Below are 18,962 nucleotides of genomic sequence, written 5' to 3' on the forward strand. Positions count from 1 at the left end.
GGAGGTCTAGGTTGGATATTAGGAAACACTTTTTCACTAGGAGGGTGGTGAAGCCCTGGAATGCGTTACCTAGGGAGGTGGTGGAATCTCCATCCTTAGAGGTTTTTAAGGCCCAGCTTGACAAAGCCCTGGCTGGGATGAGTTAGTTGGGGATTGGTCCTGTTTTGAGCAGGGGATTGGACTAGATGACCTCCTGAGGTCCCTTTCAACCCTGTTATTCTGTGACTCTATGTTTCTAACAGCAGGGGCTGAGAAGGGCATTTTCTATAATTGCTCCTCCCAGCGGCTGGGCCACTGTGGTAATGGGCACAGGAACTGAGAGGAGGGGGACTGTTTTTCTGTCCTCTTAATGCCTCTGCTGCTGATGCCCAGGTAGTGTGGAATAGGAAATTGACTGACTTGAATGCAGAGAGGGTGAGATGCAGAGCTGGGGGAAGAAAGGGTTGGGGGTGTTGCCTGATCTATTGGTTAGGTATTATTTAGAGATTCCAACTTAACATTCTGTTGTTTAGCAGGATTAATTTGTCTCTACATTGGCCACAGTTTTGCAGTTGTTTTCAGAGTGAGGACGTCCATGTATGTGGGGGAGATTTGCATTTAAGGAAGACTTTCTGAATTTATCATAGTTTAATTAGAACAATCAATAATATCACAAACACTACCATGTAGTACAGTAGATAGAGATAATACAAGCATCCAAAACTTGCATATTCACACCATCCTTTGCTGGGGAGCCCTGTAATAGGCAAGATGACCCATCCATGGTCCTTGGCCTTGCAGGTTCCAGGAACTCTCCTGGGAGTGCATGGGTCGAGTGCCACCTTTTGTCAGAGTGCATATTAAAATGATTATCATTGGCTTGAGCCTGATTCGGTGCGAGAAGATGCAATGCAAACCTCCCATGGCCCATCCTAGTTCTGAGATGTGCCCTTCCCCACTTTCTTCTATGGCTGCTTCTGTGCAGTGAGAGCCTGTTATGGTGGCTTTCTGGAGTAACAAACCAGCCTGAGGCCACTAAAATCACTTCATTTGTGCCCTAACCCAGGGTCTGATCTCCTGTTTCATATTTTAAATAAATATATTCTGAGAAGTCCTCTCCGTCCCCCGTCCCCCCCAAAAGTGTAGAACAGGGGGTGACCTCCTTTGGGGGGAGGGCTTTTTCTGAATAACTTTATGATTTTCTCACCACCCTCTTCTTGAAAAACAAGCTTCCAGAAGTCGCTAAGATTGTAACTGTGAAACCTGATGAAAATGATACCTTCCTTCCGTTTTGTACAAAAAGTGTCTCAATCTATAAAGCCATTTATAGCACTAAAGCTTTTACAGTGCGTTTTGGAATCCTTTCTTGCCAAGCTGTGCCAGTGGTTAAGTACTATGGTTCCTTTATTTTAAAAGGCTAATTAAATCATGGATGCAATCAGTGAGTGACAGTATATGGATGCTTACACAAAGTTACTGTGAAGAATAAGTTGACATTAAACATAATTGAGATCAGGGAGCTTTAGAGTGATAGGCAGAGGCAACTCGTGGAGGGGCCACGTTCCCCCTTTCCCAGATTTCTGCCAGAGTTTGCTGGCCAGCCCCCCTCCCTGTGTGGCAGCTGCTGGAGCTGGCGAGCTGTGGTGTGGGGACAGGCAGCAGCAAAAAGCTGGGAGCTGCAGGGAGGGGCTGCTGAAGGTAAGGGGCGTGTGACTCAAGCTATTGTGGGGTGGGGGAGGCAAACCTTTACATTATTCCCCTCCACCATCAGCAGGTACCCCACTCGTCTCTGGTGACAAAGGTGACTGCAGTAATATCTTTTATTGGACCAACTTCTTTTGGAGGGGGAGAGAGAGAGAAAGGGGCTTTTGAGCTACACAGAGCTTTGCTTCAGATCTGGGAAAAGTAGTGGAACAGATCCTTCAGCATATGTAGTTAGCACATATTTCAAGAGACCATTCAAGGTAAAAAGAACAGGAGGACTTGTGGCACCTTAGAGACTAACAAATTTATTAGAGCATAAGCTTTCGTGGGCTACAGCCCACTTCATCGGATGCATAGAATGGAACATATAGTTTTTTATATATGTATATATGTTCCATTTTACACACACACACGCACGCACACACAAAAGTTGGAAGTTACCATACAAACTGTGAGAGGCTAATTAGTTAAGATGAGCTATTATCAGCAGGAGAAAAAACTTTTGTAGTGATACTCAAGATGGCCCATTTAGACAGTTGACAAGAAGGTGTGAGGATACTTAACTTAGGGAAATAGATTCAATATGTGTAATGACCCAGCCACTCCCAGTCTCTATTCAAACCCAAGTTAATAGGATCTAGTTTGCATGTTAATTCAAGCTCAGCAGTTTCTCATTGGAGTCTGTTTTTGAAGCTTTTCTGTTGCAAAATTGCCATCCTTAAATCTTTTACTGAGTGGCCAGCGAGGTTGAAGTGCTCTCCTACCGGTTTTTGAATGTTATGATTCCTGATGTCAGATTTGTGTCCATTTATTCTTTTGTGTAGAGACTGTCCGGTTTGGCCAATATACATGGCAGAGGGGCATTGCTGGCACATGATGGCATATATCACATTGGTAGATGTGCAGGTTGAACGAGCCCCTGATGGCGTAGCTAATGTGATTAGGTCCTATGATGGTGTCACTTGAATAAATATGCGGACAGAGTTGGCATTGGGCTTTGTTGCAAGGGTAGGTTCCTGGGTTAGTGTTTTTGTTGTGTGGTGTGTGGTTGCTGGTGAGTATTTGCTTCAGGTTGAGGGGCTCTCTGTGAGCGAGGACAGGTCTTTCTTCCAAGATCTGTGAGAGTGAGGGATCGTCCTTCAGGATAGGTTGTAGATCCTTGATGATGCACTGGAGATGTTTTAGTTGGGGCCTGAAGGTGATGGCTAGTGGCGCTCTGTTACTTTCTTCGTTGGGCCTGTACTGGAGTAGATGACTTCTGAGTATTCTTCTGGCTCTGTCAATCTGTTTCTTCACTTCAGCAGGTGGGTGTTGTAGTTGTAAGAATGCTTGATAGAGATCTTGTAGGTGTTTGGCTCTGTATTAGGGATTGGAGCAAATGCGGCTGTATCATAGAGCTTGGCTGTAGACAATGGGTCGTGTGGTGTGATCTGGATGAAAGCTGGAGGCATGTAGGGAAGTATAGCGGTCAGTAAGTTTCTGGTATAGGATGGTGTTTATGTGGACCATTGCTTATTAGCACAGTAGTGTCCAGGAAATGGGCCGCTTGTGTGGATTGGTCTAGGCTGAGGTTGATGGTAGGATTCCTCAAGGGCTTCTTTTCCATGGGTCCAGATGATGAAGATGTCATCAATGTAGTGCAAGTAGAGTAGGGGCGTTAGGGGACGAGAGCTGAGGAAGCGTTGTTCTAAGTCAGCCATAAAAATGTTAGCATACTGTGGGGCCATAGCAGTGCCGCTGACTTGAAGGTCTCCATTGTCTCCACGTGTGAAATAGTTATGGGTGAGGACAAAGTCACAAAGTTCAGCCACCAGGTTTGCCGTGATATTATTGGGGATACTGTTCCTGACGGCTTGTAGTCCATCTTTGTGTGGAATGTTGGTGTAGAGGGCTTCCACATCCATAGCGGCCAGGAGGGTGTTTACACATATTGAATCTATTTCCTTAAGTTAAGTATCCTCACACCTTCTTGTCAACTGTCTAAATGGGCCATCTTGATTATCACTACAAAAGTTTTTTCTTCTGCTGATAATAGCTCATCTTAATTAATTAGCTTCTCACAGTTTGTATGGTAACTTCCAACTTATCTGTATGTGTATATATATGTTCCATTCTATGCATCCGATGAAGTGGGCTGTAGCCCATGAAAGTTTATGCTCCAATAAATTTTTAGTCTCTAAGGTGCCACAAGTACTCCTGTTCTTTTTGTGGATGCAGACTAACACGGCTACTACTCTGAAACCATTCAAGGTAAAGTGGCCCATTAACACCCCTCCAATCCTGGGATGGGGGAAAGGCAGTAGATCTGGGTGGCCAAACAAACAATGGCTCATGAGCTGCATGTGGCTCTTTTACAGTTAAAGGGCAGCTCGCGGAGCCCCCCACATTTTCCACCTACTAGACAGTGGAAGGGGGGTGCTTGGAACCTCTGCCTTGCAGCAGGTTGGTGAGGTAGGGGCTTCTGCACAGTGGGGAGGGGAGTCTTGGGGCTTCAGCCCTGTGGGGCATGCCTGCCAGGGCATGGGGCTTCAGCAGGAGCGGGGCTGAAACCCCAAGCCCCGGCAGGCTCCTCCCGAGGGGCCAAAGCTCCAACCCGAGGCAGGTGTGCCCTGGCTCTCGAACATCTGAAGATTGTCATATTCAGCTTGGCGGGTCAGTAAGTTTTTTGTCCCTAGTGTTGTTGTAATTGCCTCCCTTGATTGTTGTAATAAGCCATAAATCCATTGTCTCTATTCAGTCCATGATTTTTAGTGTCTAGTAGAGTGATGAATTTAAACTCCCAGGTTCATCTTTTGAAAGTGTTCTGCAGATTTCCTTTCCTCAGTCTCAAAGGGGCCCTGCACCCATGTGACGCCTGATTCAAGTCCATGACTTCAGTGCAGCTCTGCAGAGGCATACTCCTGCTTACATTGTATTGCAGGACTGGTGCCTTAGTTTTTCCATCACAGAAGTTGAATGAAATCTAAGAATTGTTACTCATGATTTCTCATAACATTGGAATTGAAATAAAATGCTGGTCTTTCTTTTCTAGGCATGTAGTTGTGAGGACTTCTCCAAACCACAGATACATTTTCACGTTGAGAACCCATTCATCGGTTGTTCCAGGCAGTATCGCGTTCAGCCTGCCCCAGGTATTGTGTGGTCTCACTTTTCCGCTAGGAAGAAGGTGGAAGGACTTTTAAACAAAAGAAGGCATTTGTATCATGTCAGTTTTTTAAAGTTAACAATTTCAATGGGGAAAAAACCCTGTGGATAAATATTAGTGTAAATTAATGCTGCAAGTTTGGGCTTTTGCAATCAGAATTTCAAGAGACCTTTCTGATAGACTGGGCACATTTTCAGTAAAATAAGATGTAAGAGGCATTTTTGGGGAAAAGTAGGTAAAACAATTAGTTTTCATAATTTGAATGTGCTGAATCTGAAAATATTTACCAAGCTGAATTTTGAAAATTTCGCTACCTAAATTGGAATTAAAAATTTATGTAAAATTTGAAAAATTAGAAAGTTTTCTATTTTTATTCTGCTACAAAGAGTTACTGTATATCCTGCACATTGTTAGACAAGCATAATTTAACAGTTCCTACATGTGCCGACACACCCCTTGCATTCACAGGCCCCAGTGCATGCCAGTGTAATATTTCTTCAGCTGCAGTGTTGTGATATGCACTCTTTGATACATCCACAGGTAACAATTTCTGCACAGCTGTCAGGGATTGGCTCTAGTGGCATTAGCTCTTGGGTACCATTTCCCCATTATGTTTGGTCCAACCCATGTTCTCTAGTGGGGGTAGTGTGGGATTGTTGTAATTTGCCTGCCTACACTTCATAACTTGCAGGTGAGCTCTTTGAGTGCCGCATAGTGCATCGCTTGTTGGGGGCAGTGCCTCTGGTGTTGACACTTGGAGAACAATATCACCCGGGTCTTGTCGCAGCCCTCCTCATCAGATAAATGGTACGTGTTGCAGATGAACTTTTCTGCTGAAATGATCGTTCTGTAGATCATCCTTCCCCCAGTGTCTTGGGAGTACATGTTTCTCCATGAATATTGTCCAAGCAGTTTTCTTGCTGTTTCCAACAATATAGGAAACAGCATCACTGACTGCCAGTGCATGGAAGGAGAGTACTGTTTCTGTGTCTGCTTGGAGAAACGCAGGCAGAAGCTTCTCTTGACTAGTATGAACAGGAATGCATTTGGGTTTTTTTTGATGTTCCAGCCTTCATCCACAACTTGCTGCAATGCATTTTGTCATAGTGTTCCACTAACAGAAGAAGAATATTAGTGTCTCGTGCTGACACAACTACACAGTCAGCATCTGTTTGTATACAGTGCAGTAGAATTCTGGTGTCACCGCCTTCATGGTCACCTTGCAACTTACTTGTGTCCAGAGATGGGTTTGATGATTTAACTGAACTGGGTTCTTTGAACTCTCTGGTATGACAATTTTATGGAGCATTGATGAGGAGTTCTTCAGATAAGAAGCAAGCCAGATCAGCCTTATTTTTGGAATGGGCCAAGAAGTCTGACCAGCTGTTAGGAAGTGGAACAGATCTGTCCTCAGTGATTTTTCCGAATTTGCTTAGAAGCTTTGGAGTGCTTCGGTCACATCATTCTTTAATAGAATTCTGTTTGTACCTTTCAAAGATGACATCAGTCCTGCTGAAATGCTGTCCAGAATGAAGAGCTAACGCCACAGAAATGTTTGCAAGGTTGCCAGTGCCATTTCATGTGCTTGGCTGTAAATCACTGGGTAGGATGTGCTATCAAGATGATCTCAGGAAGAAAATGGCTGTTTGTTAAAAACACCTATCCTACCAGACTTATTTTCACATCTAAGATGCCCGTTTACCTCAGCAAGAGCAAGAGGAACTGGCATTAGCTCATTATGCGATATTTTGTGCAGATCCACCATCCTTATAGGCAGTAATGACGCGCTGTAATATGAGATGATCAGCCATTGATGTGACTACCTTGCCTTTGATTTTCTTCCCTTTTCCAGCTGTCTGTGGATGGAATTATTGGCATGTAGCCATATCCTAGAATCATAGAATGTCAGGGTTGGAAGGGACCCCAGGAGATATCTAGTCCAACCCCCTGCTCAAAGCAGGACCAATCCCCAATTTTTGCCCCAGATCCCTAAATGGCCCTCTCAAGGATTGAACTCTCAACCTTGGGTTTAGCAGGCCAATGCTCAAACCATTGAGCTATCCCTCCCCTCCCCTCCGTATGTATTTAACGGAGAGTTATTGTTACTCTGTTTTTCATTAAAACTTGTCCAACCAGATTTTGGATTTTCAAGTTGGCATTCGAAGGCAAAATGCCATATCCTGTGCTTGTGCTTTCAAAGCTGATTGGCAGTCACTTGTGTGTCCAGCTCACCACTCTGTGCAGACATCTGCATTGGATGTTGGTTCTGCTTTACCATCTGTGATATTAGCAGGAAAGATTGTGTTCATTGGATCTGGAAGATTCAAAGTAGCATGATTTGTTGGCTCAATATCCTGCACTATCAGATCAGATGCAGGTCCTCTCTGCCACTGTGTGGCATGAAATATGTTTTACCCATCAAGTGTAAACTCATTTATATCAATGTTCTCTGTAGTGAAATGGGTAAATCTTCATTTAGCCTTGCTTGTTGGGATTACTGTCCCATCCTCATTCCTTGTCATCAGTGTGCTGTTGGCTAGTGCTATGTCAGCTCGAAATACATCCTTGTGACTGATACAGTGCCCAGTGTTGTGAAACATCTGGACGAGTTTTTTTAATCTTGTGGCTTGGTGAAGGGTGCTTCCAAGCCCAACTTGTTTGGGTATCCACTTATCTCCACTTACACTGTCCATGAAATCTTGTGCAATATTTAACACCCTGGACTGTTTACATGATGCCTATTTCTCATCTTCATATACTTCTGCAACATTATCTTCTGTGCTGCCCTCCTTCTCCTCCTCTTCTTCATCACCTTCAACTTCTCCTACTTCAAGAATAGACTTGCCACCGAAGAGGAGTTGCAAAAACATGTATACTCTTTTTGGTACGCAGGCTAGTGCCTCTTCTTCACTGGTGTTTAGCGCATGGTATCCAGGATGAGCAAGTATACCTGAGCGTAATTTCAATGCTACGTGTACCATTGAGGGAAATTCATCTTCCAGATCAGTCTTGTAAACTGAAATGCATGATGATTTTTCTTCTCCTGCACTAACAATTTATAGAAAGGGATGCGATGGAATTTGACAGGCATTAATAACGTGTGTGTGTCAGAAGCAAGTTGATCATATAAAACAGTGAACTCGTAAGCACCATCAAGATGTAGAATAAGTTTTTCTTTGGAGACTGCTGTAAGGCTCACAAATGAACATGGGACTGCTCCACCAGCTTTGTTTGAGAGAAGACAGTAATGAGTCCATAGCTGTGAAAGTTCCAAAACACAGCCTTTTTTGACTTATTACTAAGGCAGACCATTGGCAAGTCAGTACCACTATGAGTGGTTTCATGCTTAGTTTTTGTTAATTTTCTCAAGATATGCTTACTGCATTTAGTGTGGTAGTTCCCTTCTGAATCTATAAGGTCACTTACTTCAGGTACACGGTGCTCATGTTCATACTCAGTTGCCTCTTGTTTGTTCATTTTGAATGTTGCTACAGAAGAAAGTTTTATTTGGAACATCCATCCTGGCAGAAAATGCAAAGTTCACTCAGGGGAGCTTGCTCCAAAACACTGTCGAGGTTTTGCTGATTGTAACGCAAGATCAGGTTTGCAGTTCACCCTTACTGGTTGGTGAAGTAGCTTTAGCAGATTTATGAAGTTTGCTAATTTTGCCTGTGTACGTTGCATAACAGTTTTTAATGCAAAGTAATGATTGCCTGCGTTCAGACTGAAGAGCTGTTAGAACTCTTATCAATTGCATCCCAATTTTGGAAATCCCTGAGTGTCTTGCATTGGTTGCCTCTTATATTGTAGCCAATCCCTGTTCACTAGAAGCAAAAACTGTGTTTTTTCACATCTTGATAAATAATGCATTGTTCGTAAGCTACTGTTGAAGGATCTGTGCAATACCTGATGATACTAATAAATATAATTACCAACTACCAAATGGATATTGAACAAATAACAATACCAATATGTAGCTTGTGCCATGGCATAGGTATCCAAATCGATACTCAACTCATACTGTATGCAAAAGTGAGCTTTAGGTTAGGTTAGTGGTTAGGACTAATAATTAGCTAGCAATTTATATTTTTGAAAGAGGAGAATTTATGGAAATAAAGTATGTCATACTTTGTTATTTATGATTCTTTGTGTAATGTATAGCAATGCATTGAACTCCTCACATCAAAAATACTTGAAAAGTAGTTAGAGAACCAAGATGCATAAGGTAATATCTTTTATTGGAGGACCAACTTCTGTTGGTGAGAGAGACAAGCTTTTGAGGTTACACAGAGCTCTTCTTCAGGTCTGGGAAAGGTACTCAGAGAATCACAGCTAAAGACAAGATTCAAGGTGAAGTGCTTGAGTGGTTGCTTAAAATGTGTGTTAACTACTTATGCTAAGCAGTCTGTTCCATCTTGTATTTAGCTGTGACGCTGAGTAAGTTTTCCAGACCCGAAGAAGAGCTCTGTGTAAGCTTGAAAGCTTCTCTGTCTCTCTCACCAACAGAAGTTGGTCCAGTAAAACAAATTACCTCACCCACCTTGTCTCTCTAATATCCTGGGACCGACATGGCTACAACAACACCGCATACAACAATGAAAAAGATTGAAGAAACTAACTACTAAATGTCAGCCTTACTGCAAAACCAACAAAATTCAAGTGCATATCATCACATGACCAGAGATCACTCCCTGCATTTTCTGATAGTACAGTATTCCAAATTAGGAACATATTCCATATTTAGAACCTCTCCTTTACTGTCTATTTATTTATTTTTTTTAAAGTTACAAACGTTAGCCTTAAAGTTCAGATTTCAGCTTGGTAAACATCATCTTCAGATTCAGCACATTCAAATTATGAAAGAAAACATGTTTGCCAACTTTTCTCCAGAAATGCTTTTTGTTTAATTCATATCAGCTTATTTGAGGATTTGGCCTACTCTGAGATAGGTGCAGCTAACTTCCTGTTGGCCCTTGACTGTCTTTTTTCCTTTTTCCTTTTTCCTTTTTCCTTTTTAGAGGTTATAATGGAATAAGCATATACATTGTAGCTGCTTTACTGTCCTCTGTTATAGAATCTAAATGTGAGAGCAAGAAAAGATCTATTAAATCATGCAGTTCTTCTGGTTCGTCTCCTATTCTCTGCAGTACATTAGCCTCAGAGGATGTCATAAATATATCAGTGTATGCACAAAAGCTAATTTCTCACTCTTATCATGCTGATGAAAAAGTTACTCTATGCTTGTTGAGGTGAGTCGGTGTACAGAATTTTGTAAGGTTGTCATATGCTCCATTATGTCTTAATCAGGAAAAACATAATCCTTTTCTACTGATGCTCCATATGCTACTTCTATGACAGGAGTCTGGAAAATAATGAGAAGTATAAGATGCTTGGCAGCAGTGGGTTGCAGTGTGTACGTCTAATTCAAGGTTCCAGTAGGTGCTGCCATGCTGACAAACACTTCTCCAAGTGAATAAAGCAGAAACTGCTTTGAAATATAGCTGCTGAGAGACTTTTTTCTTAAAATGCAACTAGGGAAGTGTCTCCAGTGCTGAGGAGTAAATGTAAATAGGAATTTTCTTTTCAGTTTAGTTTGTTTCATCTTGCTGATAAGATCTGCTACAAATGCTGCTGAATGAACGTTTTCAACTGAGTAATTTCTGATTTAAAAAAAAAATTTCAGTGCAGCCTGCGTTATACATATGATGATGTTTTCCATTGGTTTCTGGGCCTGGGCAATCAGGGTATTGTTCTTGCTAATCATTACTTAACATTGTGCCTTGCTAAAGTAGTGTCTAGAGATTATTTAATTCATTAGAACTATTTTCCAAGAAAGTAGCAACAGTCAACACTGGAGTATGCTTTGTTTGTAACTCCTACTAATGTTAATGGAAATTACATATGCATCAAAAGAGGGACAGACCCCGATATGGCTAGACAATGAAATTCAGGAACATAACTATGCTTGATGTTTTTGAAAGGGCCAGCTAATGAATAATACTAGAAATTTCAGCAATAAGCAATAATTTTGTTGTGGATCTCAATAATTCTGCCCAAGAAATTGGGAACTAAAAAAGCTGAATTGGCTGCAAATCTGTAAAGAGATGTACGGTCAAGAATGATTTAGTCACTGGAATGAGAAATGTTTAGCTTTGGTATGCAATGGTGAAAGTATAGTGAGTGCTGCAATCAAACCACAATCCAGACCATATCAATAAGTTAAATTCTATTCATTAAATTCTATTAAATTCTGACCCCAAGAAAGGGGTTGTTGTGATCATCATCATTCTAGTCTCACTGTGTAACACAGGCCATAGAATTTCACTCAGAGTACATTAAACCACTTGTCCATTCCTTCTCTGTTCTGTAAGAATCCTTTAGACCTACTGAAATTCACTTAAATATCTTTTTTATAATACCTAATTTCTCATTCACCGAAAGATCTCAAAAGAACATAAACTATAATACAATGCATTATAAATATTTTCCCCAATGAGAGTTTTCACACAATCACCCATTTAAAATGCGTGTAAAGTGGACCATACTCTTTTCTGCCTGTTGAGATACATCTCCCCTTTAATCTTCATACAGTGCGTGTGCTTGAGCAGTGGACTGAACTGAATGGCAGGAAAAATACTGTTTCTTTTATCGTCAGGGATGTGCTGGAGTCATGAGCTCACTTTTGTTAACAAGGCTGCACTTAATCATTTCTGTCTTCAAGAGCTGTTGTAACTATTCTCTGTGGGATTAAACATGAATGGTTTCACATAACTTGGTTACAGTACAGTCAAAGCCACCAAATGGCAAAATGATGACATTCTGTAAGGGTTTTGTCATTGTTGTGTTTTTTGTTACCTCTTACAAAGTATTTTGTTAGGTTTTATTTAGGGCAGTCAAGCGATTAAAAAAATTAATTGCGATTAAAAAGATTAATAGAATACTGTTTAAATGTTTTTGTATGTTTTCTACATTTTCAAATATATTGATTTCAATTACAACACAAAATACAAAGTGTACAGTGCTCACTTTATATCTTTTATTACAAATATTTGCACTGTAAAAAACAAAAGAAATAGTATTTTTCAATTCACCTACTACAAGTACTATAGTGCAATGTCTTTATCATGAAAGGTGAACTTACAAATGTAGAATTATGTACAATAAAAACCTGCATTCAAAAATAAAGCAATCTAAAACTTTAGAGCTTACAAGTCCTTGTTCAGCCAATCGCTCAGACAAACAATTTTGTTTACATTTGCAGAAGATAATGCTGCCTGCTTCTTTACAGTGTCACTTGAAAACGAGAACAGGCATTTGCATTGGCACTGTTGTAGCCAGCATCACAAGATATTTGCATGCCAGATGCACTGAAGATTTGTATGTCCCTTGATGCTTCAGCCACTGTTCCAGAGGACAGTGCATCCATGCTGATGACGGATTCTGCTCAATAGCGATCCAAAGCAGTGGGGACCAACGCATGTTCATTTTCATCATCTGAGTCAGATGCCACCAGCAGAAGGTTGATTTTCTTTTTTGGTGGTTTGGGTTCTGTAGTGTTCGCATCAGAGTGTTGCTCTTTTAAGACCAAAGAATGCTCCATGCCTCATCCCTCTCAAATTTTGGAAGACACTTCAGATTCTTAAATTTTGGGTCGAATGCTGTAGCTATCTTTAAAAATTTCACATTGGTGTCTTCTTTGCCTTGTCAAATTTGCAGTGAAGTGTTCTTAAAACGAACAACATGTGCTGGGTCATCATTCGAGACTGCTATAACATGAAATATAACGTGAAATAACATGAATGCGGGTAAAACAGAGCAGGAGACATACAGTTCTCCCCCAAGGAGTTCAGTCACTAATTTAATAAATGCATTATTTTTTTAAGGAGTGTCATCAGCATGGAAGCATGTCCTCTGGAGCGATGGCCAAAGCATGAAGACGCATATGAATCTTTAGCGCATCCGGCACATAAATATCTTGCAATGCCAGCTGCAACAATGCCATGCAAACGCCTGTTCTCACTTTTAGGTGACATTGTATATAAGAGGGCAGCATTATCTCCCATAAATGTAAAAAAAACTTGTTTCTCTTAGCGATTGGCAGAACAAGTAGTAGGATGGAGTGGAATTGTAGGCTCTAAAGTTTTACATTGTTTTGTTTGAGTGCAGTTATGTAACAAAAAACTCCTACATTTGTAAGTTGCACTTTCATGATAAAGAGATTGCACTACTGTACTTGTATGAGGTGAATTTAAAAATACTATTTTTTTTTGTTTTTACAGTGCAAATATTTATAATAAAAATAATATAAAGTGAGCACTATGCACTTTGTATTCTGTGTTGTAATTGAAATCAATATAGTTGAAAATGAAGAAAAACATCCAAAAATATTTGATAAATTTCAGTTGGTATTCTATTGTTTCAGTGTGATCACAGTTAATTTTTTTGAGTTAATTGTGTGAGTTAACTGTGATTAATTGACAGCCCTGGTTTTATTCTATCTGCTTTGTTGTTCAGACTGGGCTCCCTACATTTCCTGAAGCTCACAGTGAGGAAGTAGGCTCTCCTGTGAGCTGGTATCTGTAATCTGGGTGAATGGTTATCTCTTTGCAACTTCTGTTTTTGTTTTTTTACAGAGAAAATGGGCCGGCCTCTCCATTGGACAAGACATAGATGGTAGGTCAAGCACTTAACATAAACTTATCAGACATGATTCTTGATATGGTTTACAGACTAAAGCTGAACTGAGCTGGAGTGTGCCAGATCTTTAGCCTGAAGCCTTATCTATAGTTATGGGGTACTTTTCACCAATTACTGATTCCAAGGTGAGGGTTTACACCTACTTTAATCTTTGAGAGTTCAGCCCCCAAGACTGACTACAGTAGAGAGATTATTAGTAGAAGGGGGACCCTAGGGGGCACGAAAGAATACATAATGCTTTTTCTGTAATAGTTATTTTATTAGCCAACTAAACAGTACACACTGCAATCTGGTAAAGGAGAGACAGGCCAGTACAGAACGTAAAGCATTTGCATTAGTCACACCATGCCTGTGGAAAAATCCAAAGTATTAGTCATCGTAGTCATCCTTCTCCTCACTGTAATCACCACCAGTCATTGTCATACTGGTGTCCCCTCTGCCCACGCACACAGGATACAGCTTTTGTAATGTGTTATGCTGATGCTTATGGAACAGCATACATATTTATGAAGGTTTTAACTCCTTTTGCTTTCTTGAACTTCCACACCCCACTATTTTTGGAGTGCCTCGTTTTTCACAGGCTAACTCATTGGTTCTAACTGGTTCTGTGGATGAAGGGAAAGCAGTGGATGTATTGTTTCTTGACTTTAGCAAAGCTTTTGACACGGTCTCCCATAGTATTCTTGTCAGCAAGTTAAGGAAGTATGGGCTGGATGAATGCACTATAAGGTGGGTAGAAAGCTGGCTAAATTGTCGGGCTCAACGGGTAGTGATCAATGGCTCCATGTCTAGTTGGCAGCCGGTATCAAGTGGAGTGCCCCAAGGGTCGGTCCTGGGGCCGGTTTTATTCAATATCTTCATAAATGATCTGGAGGATGGTGTGGATTGCACTCTCAGCAAATTTGCGGATGATACTAAACTGGGAGGAGTGGTAGATATGCTGGAGGGGAGGGATAGGATACAGAAGGACCTAGACCAATTGGAAGATTGGGCCAAAAGGAATCTGATGAGGTTCAGTAAGGATAAGTGCAGGGTCCTGCACTTAGGACGGAAGAACCCAATGCACAGCTACAGACTAGGGACCGAATGGCTAGGCAGCAGTTCTGCGGAAAAGGACCTAGGGGTGACAGTGGACGAGAAGCTGGATATGAGTCAGCATATTGTTGCCAAGAAGGCCAATGGCATTGTTGCCAAGAAGGCCAATGGCATTTTGGGATGTATAAGTAGGGGCATAGCGAGCAGATTGAGGGACGTGATCGTTCCCCTCTATTCGACATTGGTGAGGCCTCATCTGGAGTACTGTGTCCAGTTTTGGGCCCCACACTTCAAGAAGGATGTGGATAAATTGGAGAGAGTCCAGCGAAGGGCAACAAAAATGATTAGGGGACTGGAACACATGAGTTATGAGGAGAGGCTGAGGGAGCTGGGATTGTTTAGCCTGCAGAAGAGAAGAATGAGGGGGGATTTGATAGCTGCTTTCAACTACCTGAAAGGGGGTTCCAAAGAGGATGGCTCTAGACTGTTCTCAATGGTAGCAGATGACAGAACGAGGAGTAATGGTCTCAAGTTGCAGTGGGGGAGGTTTAGATTGGATATTAGGAAAAACTTTTTCACTAAGAGGGTGGTGAAACACTGGAATGTGTTACCTAGGGAGGTGGTAGAATCTCCTTCCTTAGAGGTTTTTAAGGTCAGGCTTGACAAAGCCCTGGCTGGGATGATTTAACTGGGAATTGGTCCTGCTTTGAGCAGGGGGTTGAACTAGATGACCTTCTGGGGTCCCTTCCAACCCTGATATTCTATGATTCTATGATTCTATGATTCTCCTTATACTCATTAATACTTATTTCACTTTATCACCATAGTAACTGGTAGTTACCTGAAGGATGTCTCTAATATTTCATGAAGGCTATCAGTGGTCATCTTGGGATGTCTGCTGATCTCCTAGACATTATTATCCAAACATCAGCATAACACAAATATTTACACAAGCTCAGAGGCTTATTATTAACTTAATTTATCCTAAACACTAAGGCCTAATTTGGCTAAGCTAAATATCTTGCGGGCCACATGAGGGCCTGTAGGACCTGCGTTAAAAGATTAATTAGTACTTATATTTCACTTATCCTGAATATACCGGATACCTTTTTTCCTTGTCTAGAAGTCCTTCTGTTATCTGGCTACAAGCCTTCTGATCCCCCATCACTCTTAGAGTTTGAGTTCATGTCTGAGAATGTCTTGTCCAAACCTCATAATGGTTGAAGATGAGGTTTCTTGACATGACATATTGTTACAAAATGTGTCAAGATGAATACAGCAACATCATAAAATAATCTGCTGTTTGCTCCACGTGAGTTTCTTCAGGAAGCATGAATTTATGGGGAAGACAGCTCTCACGAATAGGGCTTCAAAATTGGGGGGCAGTTAAAAAGAATCTGGTTGGTAAGCCAAGATTTTTCAAAGTTGGGTTCTAAATTTAGTCTTCTACACATTGAGGCACATAAGAGGCCTGATCTTTGGAAATGCTAAACACACACGATTGGGTGACTTCAGATGCAGATTGGGGATGAAGTGGGAAGGTGAGTGTTGTCAAAGACTGGCGCTGTTGAGCCTTTGCAGCCTCTAGTATTTAACAGTGTGTTGTCCCATCCATAGGTGTTCACTGGTGCTTTACTAGCATAGTACAACATAAAGGCTCTTCCTTCAAGAGGTTATAAACAGAGGTTCCCGTCCTGTAGTGGGATCCGTTATTTCAGGTTCTAAACACCTGCATGCTGTTCCATTGTCTTCAGTGGGAATCTTTTCAGGTGTAAGGGTCTGTGTTAGCAGATCTCATTACAGAATTAGGTTTTAAACTGATGCTAGCAATTAGGATTTGGCTTGGGAGTTTGGGCAGACTGGAGAAAAACAGGTCTGCCTTCCAAGGTCCCCCACTAAAACTTACTATGATTGGTGCAAGTGGCATAGTACAGGGGAAGAGGAAGCATAGGCAGCTTAATTTAATTTTAAATTAAGTAAGTAGCAGGAGAAAAAGTTGTGACTATCTTTCTTCTCCAGTTCACCCCGTTCCCAGGCAACATAGATCTGAATCTGACATCTTAAGTTCCATTCAATCTCTTGCCCATCATAATGTGGGTTAGATACTTCATTAGCAAATCTAACTGCTTACTCCATCTTCTCCATTGAATAGGGTGAAAGATTCTGTTGCTCACAAATAAGCAAGGTAGGAACTGATGATTGTTTCCCTTTGTCACCTCAAGTAGTGTCTTTTAAAAAGCAATGCTGTTATGGATAACTGGATAAATGACATGATGAAGTGAGCTGTAGCTCACGAAAGCTTATGCTCAAATAAATTGATTAGTCTCTAAGCTGCCACAAGTACTCCTTTTCTTCTTACGACTGTACTCTCTAAGCCAGCTAGAATTCAGCCGGTAGAGAACACGGGAGCAGCGGGTGCTCCTCTAAGGAATAGGCCAAAAATGAGCATCGTATGTGACATGCATCAGAGAAAATGATTCAGACAATGTTAATCTGCCATAACAGAAATAAAATGTCAGTAACTGAACACTGTCACAGAGATGACTTTGCGGCTACATTAAATGTAGAAGTCTATTCTGCATCAAGATTATTGCTTGATTAGACCAGGGTGTTTGGTCAGCACATGTTGAGATTGATGGGTAGCTGGCCGTTATTCATTGATAAATTAAAAAAAATCCTTTTCAGCCAGTCAAAAAATAGTTTTCGTTTATAAAAATACCTTGGGACAAGTTCATCTCTGGAGTAGCTCTGTTTGAATCAGTGGCATTATCTTTAGGTTTCAGAGTAACAGCCGTGTTAGTCTGTATTCGCAAAAAGAAAAGGAGTACTTGTGGCACCTTAGAGACTAACCAATTTATTAGAGTAATTAGAGTAATTATTAGTAATGCTCTAATAAATTGGTTAGTCTCTAAGGTGCCACAAGTACTCATTATCTTTAGGATCATCTGTAAACTGGACTTGTATTAACAGAATCACAAAATGGTCTGCATTCTAAATCAGTGATTCTTCAGCATTTTCATTCTTGGGGCTACTTAGTAATAGACTCTGATGAATATTGTCCCGCCTGTTTGCATTTTGTATTAGACACCTAGCTGGTTGCTCAAACTATTGAAAAGGAGTACTTGTGGCACCTTAGAGACTAACCAATTTATTTGAGCATAAGCTTTCGTGAGCTACAGCTCACTTCATCGGATAAAGTGAGCTGTAGCTCACGAAAGCTTATGCTCAAATAAATTGGTTGGTCTCTAAGGTGCCACAAGTCCTCCTTTTCTTTTTGCGAATACAGACTAACACGGCTGCTGCTCTGAAACCTATCAAACTATTGAGTACATGTTTCCACCTCTGCCTCCCGCCATTGCTGAGGTTTTCTCCCATAGTCTCATAAATATTTTTTTAAATACAACGTGGTGCTGTGATCTTGGGGATTTTTTTTCTGCTGCTCCCACCTATTCCACAGACAGTGCCATCTCCCTTTCAAATGGCTAAATGCACATTCCACTCCCATTCTTCAACTACTGAGTGAGTAGTTAAAAAGATTTGTCTTTCCGTCCAAGCAGGCTGTGAATGGCTTCATTAACCAGGGAAATGGAAGATAAACTGGGTGTTCTCAATTGGTATGAGGCACTGCATGTTGGTATGCTGCTGCTGTAGGTGCTGGTCAGTTTAGCAGATATCTCTAGTAAGGTTGCATTTCCAATCCTGAAATTCTCTTGACACTGCTGGTCATCCCAGATGTGAACAATCCTTTCCCACCAGTCTGCATTGGTTTCCCAAGCCCAGAGACAGCGCAGCACAAAGTGAAGCTGCTCCAGGAACAGGTTCTCTGCTGTCAGCTGCTCTGTGTGTTCCTCCGCCTTCCTTGTCCTGCTTCCACCATTGCTAAAGATCCTCTAGCAGCTGGAGGAGCTGCTGCCAGATCGTCTGCTTGCTGGTGCAGCTGGTGAACTTCGAAGCCTAACTCATCTGGCTTTGAGTGCTGAAATACAGCTCCAACAGCCTCTGCACATTTGCAGCATAGCAATGCAGAGCATTGTTGGGTCCATGCTGGCCAACAACAATTTGAATATGGTGCTAGCCCACCCCTAAAGGGAGTATGGAGATGGATGAATCATGGGATTATTTAAAATTTTGAACTAGCCTGGCTTCCACTATGTATTTCACAATGCACAGTGAGAAAAATCCCAGAATGCACGCTGCTCGGTAGCAAAGCAAAGGAGCATGGAATACCCTCGGTTTAGAGCAAACTGCCACGGTGTGTACACAATGATGTGCATTGACAGAGGGCATACCGTCCTGTATGCTTCTTGCATACTGCCCATGCTATGGAGGAGCTATGTCTCTTCATAGAATCACAGAATATCAGGGTTGGAAGGGACCTCAGGAGGTCATCTAGTCCAACCCC

At 41.5% G+C, this 18,962-nt stretch overlaps 1 protein-coding gene across 3 annotated transcripts in view; it reads left to right on the plus strand.

Moving 5' to 3' along the window:
• The window catches only part of NSF (N-ethylmaleimide sensitive factor, vesicle fusing ATPase), a 187,089-nt gene that overhangs the window by 36,407 nt on the left and 131,720 nt on the right, over positions 1-18,962 (plus strand). For all 3 annotated transcript variants that reach the window (XM_073325854.1, XM_073325855.1, XM_073325853.1), the window contains exons 3-4: positions 4,715-4,814; positions 13,462-13,501. In XM_073325854.1, coding sequence (XP_073181955.1) covers positions 4,715-4,814; positions 13,462-13,501 — 140 coding nt within the window. The remainder of the gene's footprint in view (positions 1-4,714; positions 4,815-13,461; positions 13,502-18,962) is intronic.

The sequence above is a fragment of the Lepidochelys kempii genome, chromosome 27, assembly GCF_965140265.1.
Source record: "Lepidochelys kempii isolate rLepKem1 chromosome 27, rLepKem1.hap2, whole genome shotgun sequence".
Classification (NCBI taxonomy): Eukaryota; Metazoa; Chordata; order Testudines; family Cheloniidae; genus Lepidochelys; species Lepidochelys kempii.